Source organism: Aspergillus tubingensis, assembly GCF_013340325.1.
Source record: "Aspergillus tubingensis WU-2223L DNA, scaffold_6, whole genome shotgun sequence".
NCBI classification, from domain to species: Eukaryota; Fungi; Ascomycota; class Eurotiomycetes; order Eurotiales; family Aspergillaceae; genus Aspergillus; species Aspergillus tubingensis.
This window is the reverse complement of record NW_023336280.1, coordinates 3,033,000-3,048,353: the sequence shown is the minus strand read 5'-3', so window position 1 is coordinate 3,048,353 and position 15,354 is coordinate 3,033,000. Positions and strand designations below refer to the sequence as shown.

Here is a 15,354-nt window from a genome sequence, read left to right as displayed (position 1 = left end):
TAGTGGGGCCCTACACAGGGGAATACGGGGACTTTGCGCCTATTGTGCCTTGGATGGGCATGTTTTGGAGTGACAACGATGTAGCCCGAAATCAGGGCCTGCAACTTACAATAATGCTGTCCGATGGTCCGCCTGCATCCGGGACAAGAAACTGGTGCAACATCTATACATACATCATGCAGTCTATGCCCCAAGTTCAGCTGTCTCCACTACAGCAGATGCTCATGATAGGACTAGGCATACTGCGCTCTTGATCGAGCAACTCACCAGCAGCATACCCGGCGAGGGAGGCAGGAGCATAGATTATTGCTGTCCTATGCCTGGAGCGACTGACGTTGCTATAAATAAGACAGAGGTCAATCTGAAGACAGATTAGCCTAAGGTGCCAGTGATCTAGCAAAGCGCAAGAAGCGCAAGCGTGGAGAAAAGAGCCGAGCATGGCATCTCCGGGCATACTGCGTTTCTGTTTTTGTGATCCCCACTCTACTGAGTCAGTGTCAGGCGACAAAGTTCAAGTTCAGTGAGTCTGGCTCACTTTGTTCGGACTATAAAATGAGAGAAAATGTACCTATCAGAAGATATTTTATTTTGGCTCTACATAACAATATCGGTCAGCTCCTCTCGATACGGTGGGAGCAAAAACAACCCTGGGATCGATTATTGCCGAATTGACCATACCTCGGCATCAGAAATTACGACGGTGGTTGAGCACGACAGGTTGTGCCAGCAGCGTCTGGCTTGAGTTGATCCACAATCTATTCGACTTCCTTGGTGCTTGCTGCCTGTCCAACAGAGATGACAGCCTGTCAGTGAGCCTTGCGACACCTATAACACATGCGGTGTCTCCCATTCTGCTCTCCTTGACTACTTTGTCTTACCTGGCTTGCATGTTGCGCAAACCCGTTTAATGGATAAGGAGTCGATCCGTCTTGTTTACCCGGGCTCGAACGCTGCCTCCGGAGAACATCTTTACGTCCGTTAGTGGACGGAAACGATCTTGATATCGTGGACAGTAAACATATAGCGTTTGACAGGCTTTTCACGTTGTTCTAGATGGGTGTCCGCGTCACCGTCTTTTACTGCGTCCTCTTCTTCAGGGACAGGTACATCCAGAGGGGCACTAGGCAGGTGAAATCGGAGCTCGAACAAACTGGGCCACGAGGCAAGAAAGCTCATATGGTACTATGGGCAATGGCCTGGTTTTGGGTGAATAAAACACTTAGAGAAGGCGGGTGATAATTTGAACAGCTCTGTCTGTATTCATTCCCTATCAGACGGGGACTCGAGGGGTCGATCTAGATATTCACACTCGAAGATGGGATTTGATCGGAAGATGGCTTTCCAAAGACATAAAAAATTGAATCCCATGATTCGAGCAGATTGGTGAATTCTAGCTGGGAGTACCTGGCAGAAAAATAAAGACGTATAGCTCATATGAACGCTCTCGATGAATCCCTAGGTTCATTATGTGTGACATCAAACGATGATAGTTCAGTCCCTGAAAACTAGACGGAAAGACCAACAACCCCGAAAGAAGATCACATCGACAAAGGACCCACGGCAGCGCAAACAGCTCTGGGAATTCCAGAGATAGTGGAGAAGATCCTGTCACATTGGTCTTTGTTGGCAATTCATCATGCGGGGCGGCAATTTGCTCTACATTCACTGGCTTCAGTGTTCCCTTGATACCCATAGTATGAATTGCAAGGTTTCACTTCTTGTGTGTTGTTGGGTAATCTACTCAAATCAAAGCTGGTGTCGGTTTTACCGCCCAACAAACCTATGAAGACCTGAGGGGCTCGCAAACGCCGTCACTCTACATCTCATGGCGCAAGCAATGCCATTTCCAAATTCCAAATGGGAAGCTTGATCGTGCTGTCTCTCCCCTTCACGGCGATAGACTTGAGGCCGAAAGCATCTTCACCCTCGCTGCATTACGGCTTTGTCGAAATTCACACAACAGCAGGACTATGAAAGAACATGCAATTCCAGTGCTCAGAAATTAACACTAGGAATCATTCACTAAGGATACTGTCGCTGCCGCACTGCTGATATTCACATCCTCAGTGAATCTCTCATGACAAATTGTGGCCGCACAAGAAAAAACTCAGCTATATATACAGGCGAGAATCCATTCTCAATTCTCTCCTCTTTTCATTTCTTTCCTCACTCAGTTCTCTCCTCACTTCATCCCTCTCCTCTCGAACCGCTCGACATCGCGATTCTTCCAACACTCAGTGAGGTTGGCCTTTTATATTTATTGCTTCCTTGAAGAAATAATATCGTGATGGAGAAGACAAGGCACTACGAGCTACCTATACTCAGCTTGCAGAGTTCATGGCTCTCCTCGGTGGCTTCCAGGCCTCATGAAGTGTATGACCTACTCATGACAAACCGTTGATTGGTATGTTTGCTGACCGTTGAAAGAATTGTACATCAACAGAGAGGACGAGGAAGATGGTATCTTCACAGATAGTGAGGATCGCAAACTCCAGTGTCTCACAGCACACCGAGTTGGTATGTGTCTATCCTTTCCCCTTTCCCTATAGTACAGGGCGATGACGTTCATCTTTGCGGTATCATTCGTTGAACTGACTGAACAGTTTTACTACACGTTAGGAAAGCTGACAGCATCTTCCAAAACAAACCTGGAAGAGATGATTTCCAGGGAATTCCGTTCCCTGGCCCTGTACTTCATCTTGACGCAATCACCTCTCTCCATCACGGTCGCTCCTCTGGCAATCGACACGAACCACAACCTCAGCGAACCTGGCGGGAACATGATCAATGCCGAATAGGTCAGTTCCTTCAAAGTAGACCTGCTGTGCCTCTTGAATATTGACTAACACTCGCACATTCTAAGTGAAACCTCATCGACGTTCCTCAAAATGGTCCTTCAACTTCTCGAAGACACGGCTAAGACTGTTCTACAAATGGAGAAGAGTTCCTGAAAGAATTCTTTCTAGACTATATACTGCTAGGAGTACCAAACTCTCCTATGCGGATCACTGGTCCCCAGAACATAAAGACAAAAAAGCGCAGTGCTTCTTTAAGCATCATCCAAGCTTTCTCGTTGTCTCCTTCTTTGCACGGGACCTGCATTCGCAGCAATTGATAAGGAGGGTGCTAGCAGCACACCTTGAAGCACCAAGCAATCAAAGCTCGATTCACAACTACTTACTCCGACCTTGTTCAAACGGCACCAAGAGACGGTACTGGTTGACTGGCTATCTCAGACAGAGGTTCCAGAGCTACCAGTCCTTCAACCGATACAACTGCTTGCTAGCATCAACATCGGCAACCTCGACTTCCAGGTGGCAGTCTTAAGCCACTATCACCGACCTTCTCACCCTCTTATCCACTCACCTCCTTCTCCAGGACTCTGACTCATACCCTCTTATGTTCAACATCAATCCAATATCATACCTTGCCGTCATGGACCACTCTTCAATATGAAGCTGAGTGTGCATTTTCGATGCAGTGTCAACCAGAACCCTCCAGTGAGTATGATTCTTTCTAGCTATTCCTATCCATGGTTTCTTTTTACTGATTCAAAAAGCTCATCTCAGGACGCTCGCAACCTAGATTCTTCGTCGGTCTCCTAGAATGACATGCAACAGAACAGAAACGAAAACAAGAATACAAGAAAAATTAAAGATAAAAAGAACAAAAGAAAAGAAAATAGAAGAAAACATACACACGCAGAGGAGCAAACCTCACCCGAGAAAAACAAATGAAATAATATAAAATAAAAATAAGAGAAAAAAGAAAATGGAAAATGGAAAAGGGCAAGCACCAAAAAACAACAAACCAACCTCCTCAGATCCCAATACTCCTGCTCTCGACAGAAAAACATCGTGGACGCTCCGGACTTCGGCCTCTCAACTTGGACATCCTCACAACAATTGATACAAGCAACGAACAAACGGACGGGCCTCCCTGGCTCTTCCAGACTGAGTGGAAAGCAGCAGCAGGTTCCATCGATCCGACTCCTGGTCTTCTCTCGCCTCTGTAATCTACAGACTGCGTTGGACGAACGGGACGGCGTGAGTTCCTCAGTCGTGCTATTCCACTCAGTCACGCCAGAGGCACTCCAGCTGCCCGGCTTACAGGCTGGGTGAGATGCAGCAGCAGGTTCCATCGATCCGACTCCTGGCCTTCCAATGCCTTCGTCACCTTTGACGACGCAGCGGACGGACGGGGCGGCGTGAGTTCCTCAGTCATGCCATCGACTCAGTCAAACCGCAGCGGAGAAGCCACAGGCCGAGTGAGATGCAGCAGCAGCAGGTTCCACCGATCCGACCCCCGGCCTTCTCTCGCCTCTGTCATCCTTGACAGACTGCGTTGGACGGACGGGGCGGCGTGAGTTCCTCAGTCGTGCCCATCTCACTCACTTGCAACAAAGCCACGAGGCCCGTCCAGCTACTCGACTTACCGGCTGAGTGAGAAGCAGCAGCAAGTTCCATCGATTCCGAACCCGGCCTTCTCTCGCCTCTGTCATATTTGACAGACTGCGTTGGACGGACGGGAGGCGTGAGTTCTTCAGTCGTGCCCATCACTCAGCCAACCAAGAGAGTCCAAGTTGATCAATACCGGCTGAGCGGGAAGCAGCAGCAGGTTCCATCGATTCCGAACCCGGCCTTCTCTCGCCTCTGTCATATTTGACAGACTGCGTTGGACGGACGGGAGGCGTGAGTTCTTCAGTCGTGCCCATCACTCAGCCAACCAAGAGAGTCCAAGTTGATCAATACCGGCTGAGCGGGAAGCAGCAGCAGGTTCCATCGATCCGACTCCTGGCCTTCCAATGCCTTCGTCAGCTCTGATGACGCAGCGGACGGACGGGACGGCGTGAGTTCCTCAGTCGTGTGATCTCGCTCAGCCGGTGTCCGAGTCCATGCAAAAGAACGATGTTCAAATCTGATGCAGCATGGGGTTGATTCGTTGTTTTTTCTGAATATTCTTCGTCATTCATTCTTCATCAAGAGAAGAAAACTGTCTCAAGTCCGCACATCCTACTCTCCAGTCCTGGCCTAGCCCGTCAACATACCACGTCCTCAAGCAACAAAGAATATATTGGAGAAATTTTCCAAACTACGCAGTGAAAACATACCACGCATGAAGGCATTCCCACCAGTCCAACTTCCTTTCTCCAAGTCTCCGATGACGGAAAATGCCATATATATCATCCATCACACCAACACATGATACATTGTCTGCGTACGGCTGGAGATGTAATGCCTATCGTATACAACATTGTCCATGCAATCAGGCAATCATGCTTACTGGCTACTCACTGAGAACTACAACCTTCCTACCAAAAATCCCTATAGCTGCAGCTACTAGGCCTGGCTTCAATCACAAGTATCCCACGGCATATGAACTCGGCCTTTGGCTAACACAAAGTCAACAAGGACTGAGGCGTACCGGGCTCATGACCTGCTTGCAGAATTTATGTTCGTCGTCAGAGAGACAATCTTGGCTAATATTACTGTCTCTGTGCAGCTCTAAGACCTTCAAATGGAATCAGAGATTCCAGAGACACTCGAGCAGCTTAAATACCACTTGTTAGCCAAGCACACCATTCATACATGTTTTCGCAGCGATGTCGATTCTACCTTCTCCAAGATAAGGTACTTCAGATCATCCGCAACGCCAGACTCTTTACCAACAATGTCCAGCGACATGACATGTTCTGCAGTCGATTCCATCACACTGGATCTGATCTTGGGATTGATTGACGAAAATCGTCCGGATTGATGTGTCCTTGGACGTCATCTTCCAATTCGGAGAAATGAACGGTTCGAATATCTGTTACTATTTCATCCTGTCTTGTCTTGTTCTTGCCCTTGTACTTGTTGTATGATATCTCCTCCAATGAATCAAGGACTTGTGTCTGCATCTGGATGATACTTTTGTGTACTTTCATACCAACTCTTACTATATGTATCACCAATGAAAAATCTACTTTGGGTACACAACCATCCTATTCTACCTACTAAATGAATGATATGATACAGATGCAGCAGCAACTAGACATAAATGCTGCACGGTGCTTGTCCTCTCACCATCTTCTTCGAGATAATCCTAAGGAATCTGAGGCTCCAAATATCCCCTCTACATCAACAACTCTTCGAGATCCTCGAAAGCGGAACCGAATCCCTACCACACTTCCTTTCTTCCAGATCCCACTACTCTGCACATATTATTCTCTCACCAGTCAAGCCTCCTTGCATATTCGAGTATATTGAATAAAATCTCCAGTGGTCTATTCCGATCGTCCACAATACATAATACCTAGAACAAAATTCCGGGTTCCATCTAGCAAGAAAGCATCCTCCAGTGAGAGAACGAGACAGGTATCAACACAAACTCCACAGACCCGAAGAATCATCCCGCACCTCACTATAATGTCGAAGGAAGAAGAACTTCCACCATGGCCGTGCGTGTCCTCAGTGTCTGTGTTTACTATGTCTAGCATGTTGGATGCTAAGAGGATCATGTTTGGTTGGTGGTTGGTGGTTGGTGGGTGGGTGGATGTCATGGCTACGGTGCCATTTCTGTGTTGGGGTGATGGAACACAATTCCTACTGATTTTGAGTGATGAAGGTTATAGGATTAATTCCTTGTTACTGTTATTGGACTGGTGTGTCTAGGTGTGGATTTAATTATTGTGAGAAGGGGGGAGATGTCTTGTGTCTGGGAATGGAAGGGTATGGGATGAAGTGGGATGATGGAAATGAATCAAGTCAAGTCAATTCTTATTATTATATCTAATTGAGCATTCTATTGTAGATTGCAGGAGAGTAGGTGATTAAGAGGGTTTGACTTTGAGATTGGGATTCAGACGAATCTTGTCTACACTGGTTCTATTTCTTTGGATAAAAGAATGGAACTGAGTCAGTTAGATGTACTGTTGTGGTCTGCTTGATCTTTTATAAATTAGGATATCTAACTACTATTCTGTTTGTGTCTTACTGCTTGAACTAAAGTAGTGAATGTCAAATTACTCGTGTATTGACTAGCTGTCAAGGGGAAGGGGGTATAACTGCGACTAAATACTCACTCCAAACGCCATTCCAAACATCCATCCTAATCTCAACCAACAACTACTTTTCCCGCGGCTCCACAAATGATCCAAGAACATCTCATAGACCGACGACCGGAAAGCCTTGCTATGCATGCAATCCGTCCTTCCAAACAGAGACATAGGAAAAGCAGTCAACGAATGTACCGCACCAAATATTCATAGCTTCATATCCCGTAATCACCATTATCGTTAGCACTCATATAAAGGAACTAGCTGCAGTGTATATGGTCAGTCACGCAATGATGCCTGACCCAGAGGTTCCTGATCCCCAGCGGATACGTTTGAGACCACCTCGGACTGCTTCTTGGCCACAGCCCGCCGCTGCTCGGCCGGGAACGCCAGTATCGCCCGCCACGGTCATTCCCGTGCTGGCCTCCAAGCGTCCGACTTCGCGGCCCAGCACGTAGCCGGCGGAGAAGCTGATGGCTGAAAATAGGACGACAACACCCGCGCTGATCACCCAGGTCATGACGGTGGGACTGGCAGTCGAAGCATCCGCTATGCTGGCTCGACGGCCCTTCTTTGCAGAGGAGTGGCTACGTTCTTTGGAAGGGCTGGACCGCCGCTTGGCTCGAGGGGCCGACTGGACATCGCGGGGTGAGTATGCGGCCGGCTGCGGAGTGGGTCCCTGCCGCGGGGTCCGAGTGGGGACAGTCGCTTCCGTCCCTACGGCTTCCTCGCCAACTTCTCCTCCCATCGCTACTGACTCCGGTACTAAGCGGAAGGAAGATGGGTGGCCTCGAGAAGGACTGGCCTGTGACGGGGGAGGGTCGGATTTGGGCAGACCGCGGGCCGCAGCGGCACAGGAGAGCAATGTGGAAAGACTGGCACGCAGAGCGGCGTCGTGATCCGCGTGGTGGGACGGTGAGATCATATTGAATGGACTATGTTGCTGGGAGGATCTCCGTGCGGAGCGTATACTTGCTTGAGAGTTTCTGCGGATCGCTGTGCGACGGCTGGAGTTGGACACCTCACTGGGCTGTGAGCGGTGTCCTCCGGTAGGCCTCCAAGAGGTGTTCTGAGATGCAGGTGGGTGCGAGAAGACGTTGGGCTGAGGAACAAAGGGAGCTGAACCCATACGCATTCCCAACGCCGTCGAGTTGTCATCATCATCATCCTCATCGCTGGCATCATCGGAAGCGGTCGAAGAGGGGCCAGGTCCCGGGACGAACGGGGTAGGTAAAGCTTGACGGACCATGTCCTCGTTCGAACTGCTGAGGACGCGGTCCGACTCGCTCTCACTCTCCTCGTATTCGTCTTGGCTGCTGCTTTGTTCGCGGGACGAGTAATCGACTTGGGCGGTGGTGACGGCAGCCAGCCGCTGCAGACGACGCCGTCGGCTGCGATGGTATGCACCGGCTTCATCCTGCTGGACGCGCAGACCCGTGGTGATAATATCGTCGTTGGTGCCGGCGGAGGAGAGGGAAGAGGAGGAGGGCTGTGAGGAGACCTCGATCCAGGAATCTATATAATAACGTAGTGAGTACATGGTGGTGGTACAAGCAATAGTGACTTTTGAAAGAGGACTGGCAATGCATGCAGATCGGAGTGAATGAAGATGCAGGGGAAAGGTGCAGACATGCCAGGCGTAGGGCAAATATCTGGAGAAAACCAGGATGACGCACCTTCGGATCTCGTGGGCGCAACAGCAGCAGGCGACCGGGACTGCTGGAAGGCGTGAGGCTCGCGCGACGGCGGCTGATGGGCTTCTCGCGTCAGTCGCCCGACCGATCGAGGGTCATCGTGCACCTGACCCAGTAGGTCATAGTGGTTGGGTTGCATGATGTGAAGAGGAAGGATAAGGGGAGAGGGAGAGTGACGAGAGGGGGTGGGAGGAGGAGATGAAGCAGTAGAGTAAGGAAAGAAGAATAAATAAGAAGGTAGAAGTAGAAGCAGCGGTGATGAGATGAGATGGGATGAGATGAGATGAGTGACCAGGCAGGCAACACACGGTCAGTCAATCCTCAGACCACGGGGAATGCAAGCGGACCGTTCAGCTCATACGCTGAGCGGTCAGAAAAGGGCGGGGTTTGGGATGCAACAGTTCAGTTTTGAATGGTTGATTGGGGGGAGGATCCGTTTAGATTATCTTATCAGTACTTAAGTGGGCAAGTGGATGCTGGCAGTTACCGTGAAGAAGAAAGCATGGATGAAATTGTAGGTTGAGTTAGGTTTAAGTTCCCTGTCAGTTCTCCAGCATCCAACCTGGAGTTCAATAAAAGAAGATACCTTCTGCTGCTGCTGCTGCTTCTTCTTTCTATTCACTCAGGTTGAACGGGATAATCCAAGAACAACAATAGACGCGAGCAACAAGCGAGAGAGACGGGGAGAATAAGAAGGGGGAGGCGAGCACGAGGGCTGGTCCATCATCCGACCCTCAACCAGCCTTTTTCCCACCTGCACAGCTGACTTGTCCCCCCGCTGCCTCTTCCCGCTGATAGATCCACCATCACGCACTCGCAGCAGATCTGGTCGATCCGTGCCACCCCATTCACCCAAACAAAGACAGCCTTTAAGAGAAGAAAAAAAAAGAAAACTAGAAAAGTAACATCATTCTGGTCATAGCCATTCATTAAATTGGTATGGTATGCTACCTAGATAAAACAGGCACATAGCTACCTAGCTACCTAGCTAGCTAGCGTGACATAATGCAGACAACTTTTGGGGTACCAGAAACAGTGAGGAATAATGACAATAACCCCGGAACCATAACCCATTGCCCAAAACAAAAAGCAGTCTAGAAAAACATAGGTATACGTCGGTTAGTACTCTTACACACTGACTTAGAAGGTGACCTTGGTGCCCTTGTACTCGGGGATACCACCGCGAGCCTTGTTGGGGGCACCACCACCGCGGCCACCGAAGCCACCACGGCCACGGCCACCACGGTCACCGAAACCGCCACGACCACCGCCACGACCGCCGAAGCCGCCACGGCCACCACCGCGACCACCGCCGCCGCCGCCGTTGTTGGCACGGGGAGTGCTGAAGTCCAGACGCACCGGGCGTCCGAGCAGGTCAGCACCCTGGAGCTCGTTGAAGGCAGCGCGGGCCTCGTCGACGGAGGAGTACTGGACGTAGCCGAAACCCTTGGGGCGGCCAGAGTCGGGGTCGGTGGGCAGACGGATACCGAGGATGCTACCCTTCTCACCGAACAGCTCGCCGACGGAGTCCTCGTTGGCGTCGAAGGGAAGGTTTCCGACGAAGAGGGTGTCACTCTCGGGGCTGGCCTGGTCACCGAAGGAACGGGCACGAGCGTTGGCGCGGTCCTTGAAACCACCCTGCTGGTCCTTGTTGGCGGGACGGCCAGTGGCATAGTCCAGGTTGATGACACGTCCGTCGATCTCAGCACCCTTCTTGGCCTCGAAAGCCTTGGCGGCATCGACGGCGTTGGTGTACTCAACGTAACCGAAACTGAAAGAGTTTAGCAATAGCTTGATGAATATGGAAGACGGAAGTACTCACCCACGAGAGCGGCCAGTGTCACGCTCAGTCATGATACGAACACCGGAGAGCTCACCGAAGCTCTCGAACTCGGACTGGAGCCAGGCCTCATCGACGTTCCAGGACAGGTTACCGACGAACAGGTTGGCGGAAGCACCAGGAGCAGGGTCCTCAGTCTTGGACTTCTTGGGGGTAGCGGAGGTCTCCTCCTCAGCCTTACGCTTCTTGGAGGGCTTCTCGCTCTCCTCAGACTCAGAGTCAGAGTCGGAGTCGGAAGAGTCGGAGTCAGAGTCAGAAGAGTCGGAAGACTCCTGGGAACGTTAGCATCAAACTGTTAAGTGAAAGGAATAGATGGCATACCTTCTCGGCCTTCTTCTCCTTAGTCTCCTCCTCGCTCTCAGAGTCAGAGTCGGAGTCAGAGTCGCTCTCGCTGGACTCCTTCTTGGCGGCCTTCTTGGGGGCCTCCTCCTCAGACTCAGAGTCGGAGTCGGAGTCAGAAGACTCAGACTCGGACTCGGCCTTCTTGGTCTCCTTCTTAGCAAGCTTCTCATCCTCGGACTCGGAGTCAGAGTCTGAAGACTCAGACTCAGAGTCGCTGGACTCAGCCTTCTTAGCAGCCTTCTTGGGCTCCTCCTTGGTCTTCTTGGCAGGCTTCTCCTCCTCGCTCTCGCTGCTAGAGGCGTCGTTCATCTCCTCATCGCTGTCAGAGTCGGAAGACTCAGACTCGGACTCGGAAGACTCGGACTCGGACTCAACCTTCTTGCCCTTCTTCTCGGTCTTCTTGGCGGGCTTCTCGTCCTCACTCTCGCTGCTGGAGCTGGAGTCGGAGGCCATCTCCTCGTCGCTGTCGGACTCGGACTCGGAAGACTCGCTGGGAGTAGGCTCCTTCTTCTTCTTCTTGTCCTTCTTCTCCTTGGAGGCAACCTCACGAGCAATCTGCTTGCTCTTGGCCTTGGGGGACTGGGAGGACTTGGTCACACCAGCAGACTTGACCTTGCTAAGGGTCTTGTCAACCGGCTTCTCAGAGCCCTTCTTGGTAACGGACTTGGTCTTGGACATTTTGATCTGAAGGGAACAGTGGTTAGTCCAAGAGACAATAGACAGAGTAATAGGAAGAAGGGAAGAGACGAACCAAATAAACTGTAAACTAAGCAAGTATACAGAGAAAAGCTAGGAATGTGCGGCAGATCTTATAATCCCACAATCACCCGATTTGTAATGGAAATTTTCAAATACCCACAGGTAACCCACAACGACAGTGTCTAAGCCCACACGAGACGACAGGGAAGCTACCGTCTATGATATGAAACCCACGAGAGTATCCCACAGATCCCACAGAATAGATGTAGTATGCTACAGCCCACAGCCCTCAATGCAAGAAGCCCACAGAGTGTCTGTTGAAGCGCACCGTTAGATATGCAATGAAAAGAGATGAACACTTAGTTGAAGAGACAACCAAGTGAAGAAGAGTGATAGAAAAATGATGGAAAAAGGTGAAGGGGAAGAGTAGGACAGGAATGAAGGAAGAAGAAAAAATCCCAGCTGGGGAGCAGCTCTGATAAGGCGACTGAACGCAAAAAAAAATTTGGAGGCTGGCAGAAAAAAATCAACAGCACCTACCGCCTGCTGCAGCTAGGCTAGCCCAGGAACTAAGTGGGGAACTGGCTGGGAGACTAACCCGACTGGGCCCGACTCCGACCGGTCCTCTCATTGGTCCACCGGCAGACCGTTGGAACCAGAGTGTCCCTCCGCAGTCAACCACATCCAGCCAGTCCACTAACTATCGACTCCAACTACCTGTCATTCATTTGGACCTGTCACGGTTGCTCGACATTTACACGCAGTCAATGGAACTCTTTTGAATTGGTCCATTGCTCGTGAATCATGGCGCCTCCCCCGTCCTCTTACCGTCCGCGGAAGAAGAGAAAGCTTCCCTCGTCTTTCGCCGGCTCTAACAATTCTCTCATTGTTGACGCTGGAGGGAAAGCCTCCCCAGCTTTCCCATTGGTGTCTTTCCTCTGGTCTGCTCGCGCTGGTGTCTCACAATGGCTCGTTCTACCCTTGATATTGATGGCAGTGGGATTGTTTCGCTGGGCTGTCAGTTTGTGGGGATATTCTGGTACGCAAATCACTGCCATCTCCTATACCCAGGCACCACATACTAACGGTTACAGGCTTCGGAGTACCCCCTATGCATGGTGACTTTGAAGCACAGAGGCATTGGATGGAAATCACGACTCATCTGCCCATCTCCAAATGGTACCTGTACGATCTGCAATACTGGGGTTTGGACTACCCGCCGTTGACTGCATACCACAGCTGGTTGCTTGGAAAACTGTACGTCATGCTGCTCCGATTGGTCGTGCTTATAGACTGACTGAACAGTGGTTCTCTCTTTGATCCCACATGGTTTGCCCTGGACCAGTCCCGTGGCATTGAAGATCCCTTGTTGAAGGTGTTCATGCGCGGAACAGTGATTGCTTCGGAATACCTTGTCTACATCCCGGCCGTCGTTACCTTCCTGCGCCGCTTCACTCGCATGCAGAGCGTTCCGGTTTGGTCTGCTTCAATTGCCCTCACTGCGATCCTCCTACAGCCCGCAATCATTCTCATCGACCACGGACACTTCCAATATAACACGGTGATGCTGGGTTTGGTTGTTGCGAGCTTGGATGCCATCTTGGCTGGACGCATGCTATGGGCCTGCATCTTCTTCGTGGGTGCTCTTGGTTTCAAGCAGATGGCCTTGTACTATGCTCCGGTCATGTTCGCCTTCCTCCTTGGTGTCTGCATCTTCCCCAAGATTCGCCCCCTCCGTCTCATCTGCATTTCTCTTGTCACCCTTGTCGCATTCGCTGTCCTGCTTGCACCAATGCTCATTGGGGCGATTGGAATCGAGGCGCAAGCAACCCTGGCATATGCCCCTCCGCCTCCTCTTCTGCAGATTCTTCCGGTCGAGCTGGACAAGAATTCGGTGCTTTATGCAGTCATCTTCCAGCTGACTCAAATTATTCACCGCGTCTTTCCCTTTGCTCGTGGTCTGTTCGAGGACAAGGTTGCTAATGCGTGGTGTGCCATCCATACGTTTTACAAACTTCACCGCTTCGAGGCCACTCTGCTCCAACGCATGTCCCTTGGAGCGACGCTGGCATCCATTGCTGTTCCCTGCGCCATCATCTTCCGTCACCCGCGCGCATCGCTACTTCTCCCAGCCCTGTCAAGTGTAGCCTGGGGCTTCTTCTTGTTCTCATTCCAGGTGCATGAGAAGAGTGTTCTCCTCCCCTTGCTCCCCATGACTCTTCTCCTGGCTGGAGATGGCGGACTAAGTAGAGAGACTCGGGCCTGGGTGGGCTGGGCCAACATGCTGGGCTCGTGGACCATGTATCCTCTTCTGCAGCGTGACGAACTTCGGATTCCCTACTTCGTTATGACTTTGCTTTGGGCCTACCTGTTGGGACTCCCTCCAACTTCGTTTGGAACATTCCGCCGCCGTGCCTCTTTGGAAGACACCACCCCGGGCGCCGAGCTTCATGTGCTGACCAAACTTCTGCACGCCTGCTTTTACCTTGCTATGATTGCATGGCACGTTCTTGAGGCCTTTGTGGCACCCCCTCCTGGCAAGCCGGATCTGTGGGTGGTGCTGAATGCCCTCATCGGTGCTGGAGGCTTTGGAATTGCATATCTGTGGTGTTTCTGGAAGCTGATCCAGCAGTGCCGCAGGATCGACCAGAAGGCAGCCGAGGAAACGGAGAAGAAGAACCAGTGAGGTTGCTGGCGGTGATTTCCTTTCAGTCTACTTGATTCTCTCGTGATACCCATTTTGATGTTCGGGACTGCCTTGGGCAAATCTTATCGGCGATAGACTGCGCGTTGTGCTTCTTGCGCCTGGCAGAGATAAAAGCGGTTGCTTAAGCCTTCGATTCATACAATATTCCCAGAACATAATGACATAGATAATATACATTTATTGCACAAGAAGGGAGATGCTCCACGTCGGACGATGACCTATACAATACATGTAACCCAGAATAAACCCATAACCGAACACCATATTTGCATGCGCTGAACTCTATGTATCATCCTCGTTGTGCAGTTGTCCCGGCAGCAGTCGGGTATGGTGCAGCTTAGACCTTGAAGCCGTAGCCGGCCATGCAGGCCTTGTACTGCTCGATCAAGGGCTTGCACTCCTGTGTGGGGTCGTCGGTCTTGGAGAAGAGCATGCAGTCATCGCGGGCGGTCTTTTCGGTCTTGCAAACGCAGCATGGCTGTGACTGGGTCAGGACATTCTGGACTGATTATTTGCGTCGCATGGTCATGAGCGTACCTTGGGCTTTTCCGCGGGCGCCGACTCGGCAGGAGCAGGGGCAGCAGCCTTCTCAGCTGTTGTTAGGGAGAATTGTCAGCTCTGAAAGACTCCGATATACTAGCGAGACAAGAGGTATGGAGCATGCGGCGAGCATGGATGGGAGATACATACTGTTAGAGGAACCGAACAACCACGACATGATGAAGGAATAAATTCAACTGAAGAAACAGACTCAGTGAAGGACAATGGACAGAGAGCGACAGGATAGACGATGAAAGCGAACAGCAGTCGGAGGCAGAGCAAGACGAAAAGATGCTGAATAATGATGCGATTGCCCGGAAACGGCGGAGATGGTGTCTGCAGTCGGCCGGAGCGGCGGTCGGGGAAAATTTATGGGAACAAACGGAAATAATTGGGTTGTCAGGGGAATGCTGCATCACGGCCCGCTGCTTCATCAAGTCTTTCTTTCTTTCTTCACTTTTTGCCCCTCCACGGTCGCATTGCCTCCCACGCTCAT

At 50.9% G+C, this 15,354-nt stretch overlaps 4 protein-coding genes across 4 annotated transcripts; 1 reads left to right on the top strand and 3 right to left on the bottom strand.

Moving 5' to 3' along the window:
- Window positions 1-7,319: 7,319 nt before the first annotated feature.
- On the bottom strand, window positions 7,320-8,869 carry AtWU_04767 (uncharacterized protein; the record flags this gene model as incomplete). Its single annotated transcript, XM_035499878.1, has 2 exons — window positions 7,320-8,551; window positions 8,713-8,869. The coding sequence occupies 2 exons, from the start codon at window positions 8,867-8,869 to the stop codon at window positions 7,320-7,322; spliced, it is 1,389 nt and encodes a 462-aa protein (XP_035355771.1).
- Window positions 8,870-9,870: 1,001 nt separating this feature from the next.
- On the bottom strand, window positions 9,871-11,590 carry AtWU_04766 (putative nucleolin protein Nsr1; the record flags this gene model as incomplete). Its single annotated transcript, XM_035499877.1, has 3 exons — window positions 9,871-10,501; window positions 10,553-10,842; window positions 10,892-11,590. The coding sequence occupies 3 exons, from the start codon at window positions 11,588-11,590 to the stop codon at window positions 9,871-9,873; spliced, it is 1,620 nt and encodes a 539-aa protein (XP_035355770.1).
- Window positions 11,591-12,415: 825 nt separating this feature from the next.
- AtWU_04765 (dolichyl-P-Glc:Man(9)GlcNAc(2)-PP-dolichol alpha-1,3-glucosyltransferase ALG6) lies at window positions 12,416-14,297 on the top strand (the record flags this gene model as incomplete). Its single annotated transcript, XM_035499876.1, has 3 exons — window positions 12,416-12,650; window positions 12,706-12,868; window positions 12,917-14,297. The coding sequence occupies 3 exons, from the start codon at window positions 12,416-12,418 to the stop codon at window positions 14,295-14,297; spliced, it is 1,779 nt and encodes a 592-aa protein (XP_035355769.1).
- A 358-nt stretch (window positions 14,298-14,655) lies between these two features.
- On the bottom strand, window positions 14,656-15,036 carry AtWU_04764 (copper metallochaperone COX17; the record flags this gene model as incomplete). Its single annotated transcript, XM_035499875.1, has 3 exons — window positions 14,656-14,796; window positions 14,856-14,911; window positions 15,009-15,036. The coding sequence occupies 3 exons, from the start codon at window positions 15,034-15,036 to the stop codon at window positions 14,656-14,658; spliced, it is 225 nt and encodes a 74-aa protein (XP_035355768.1).
- Window positions 15,037-15,354: the final 318 nt, after the last annotated feature.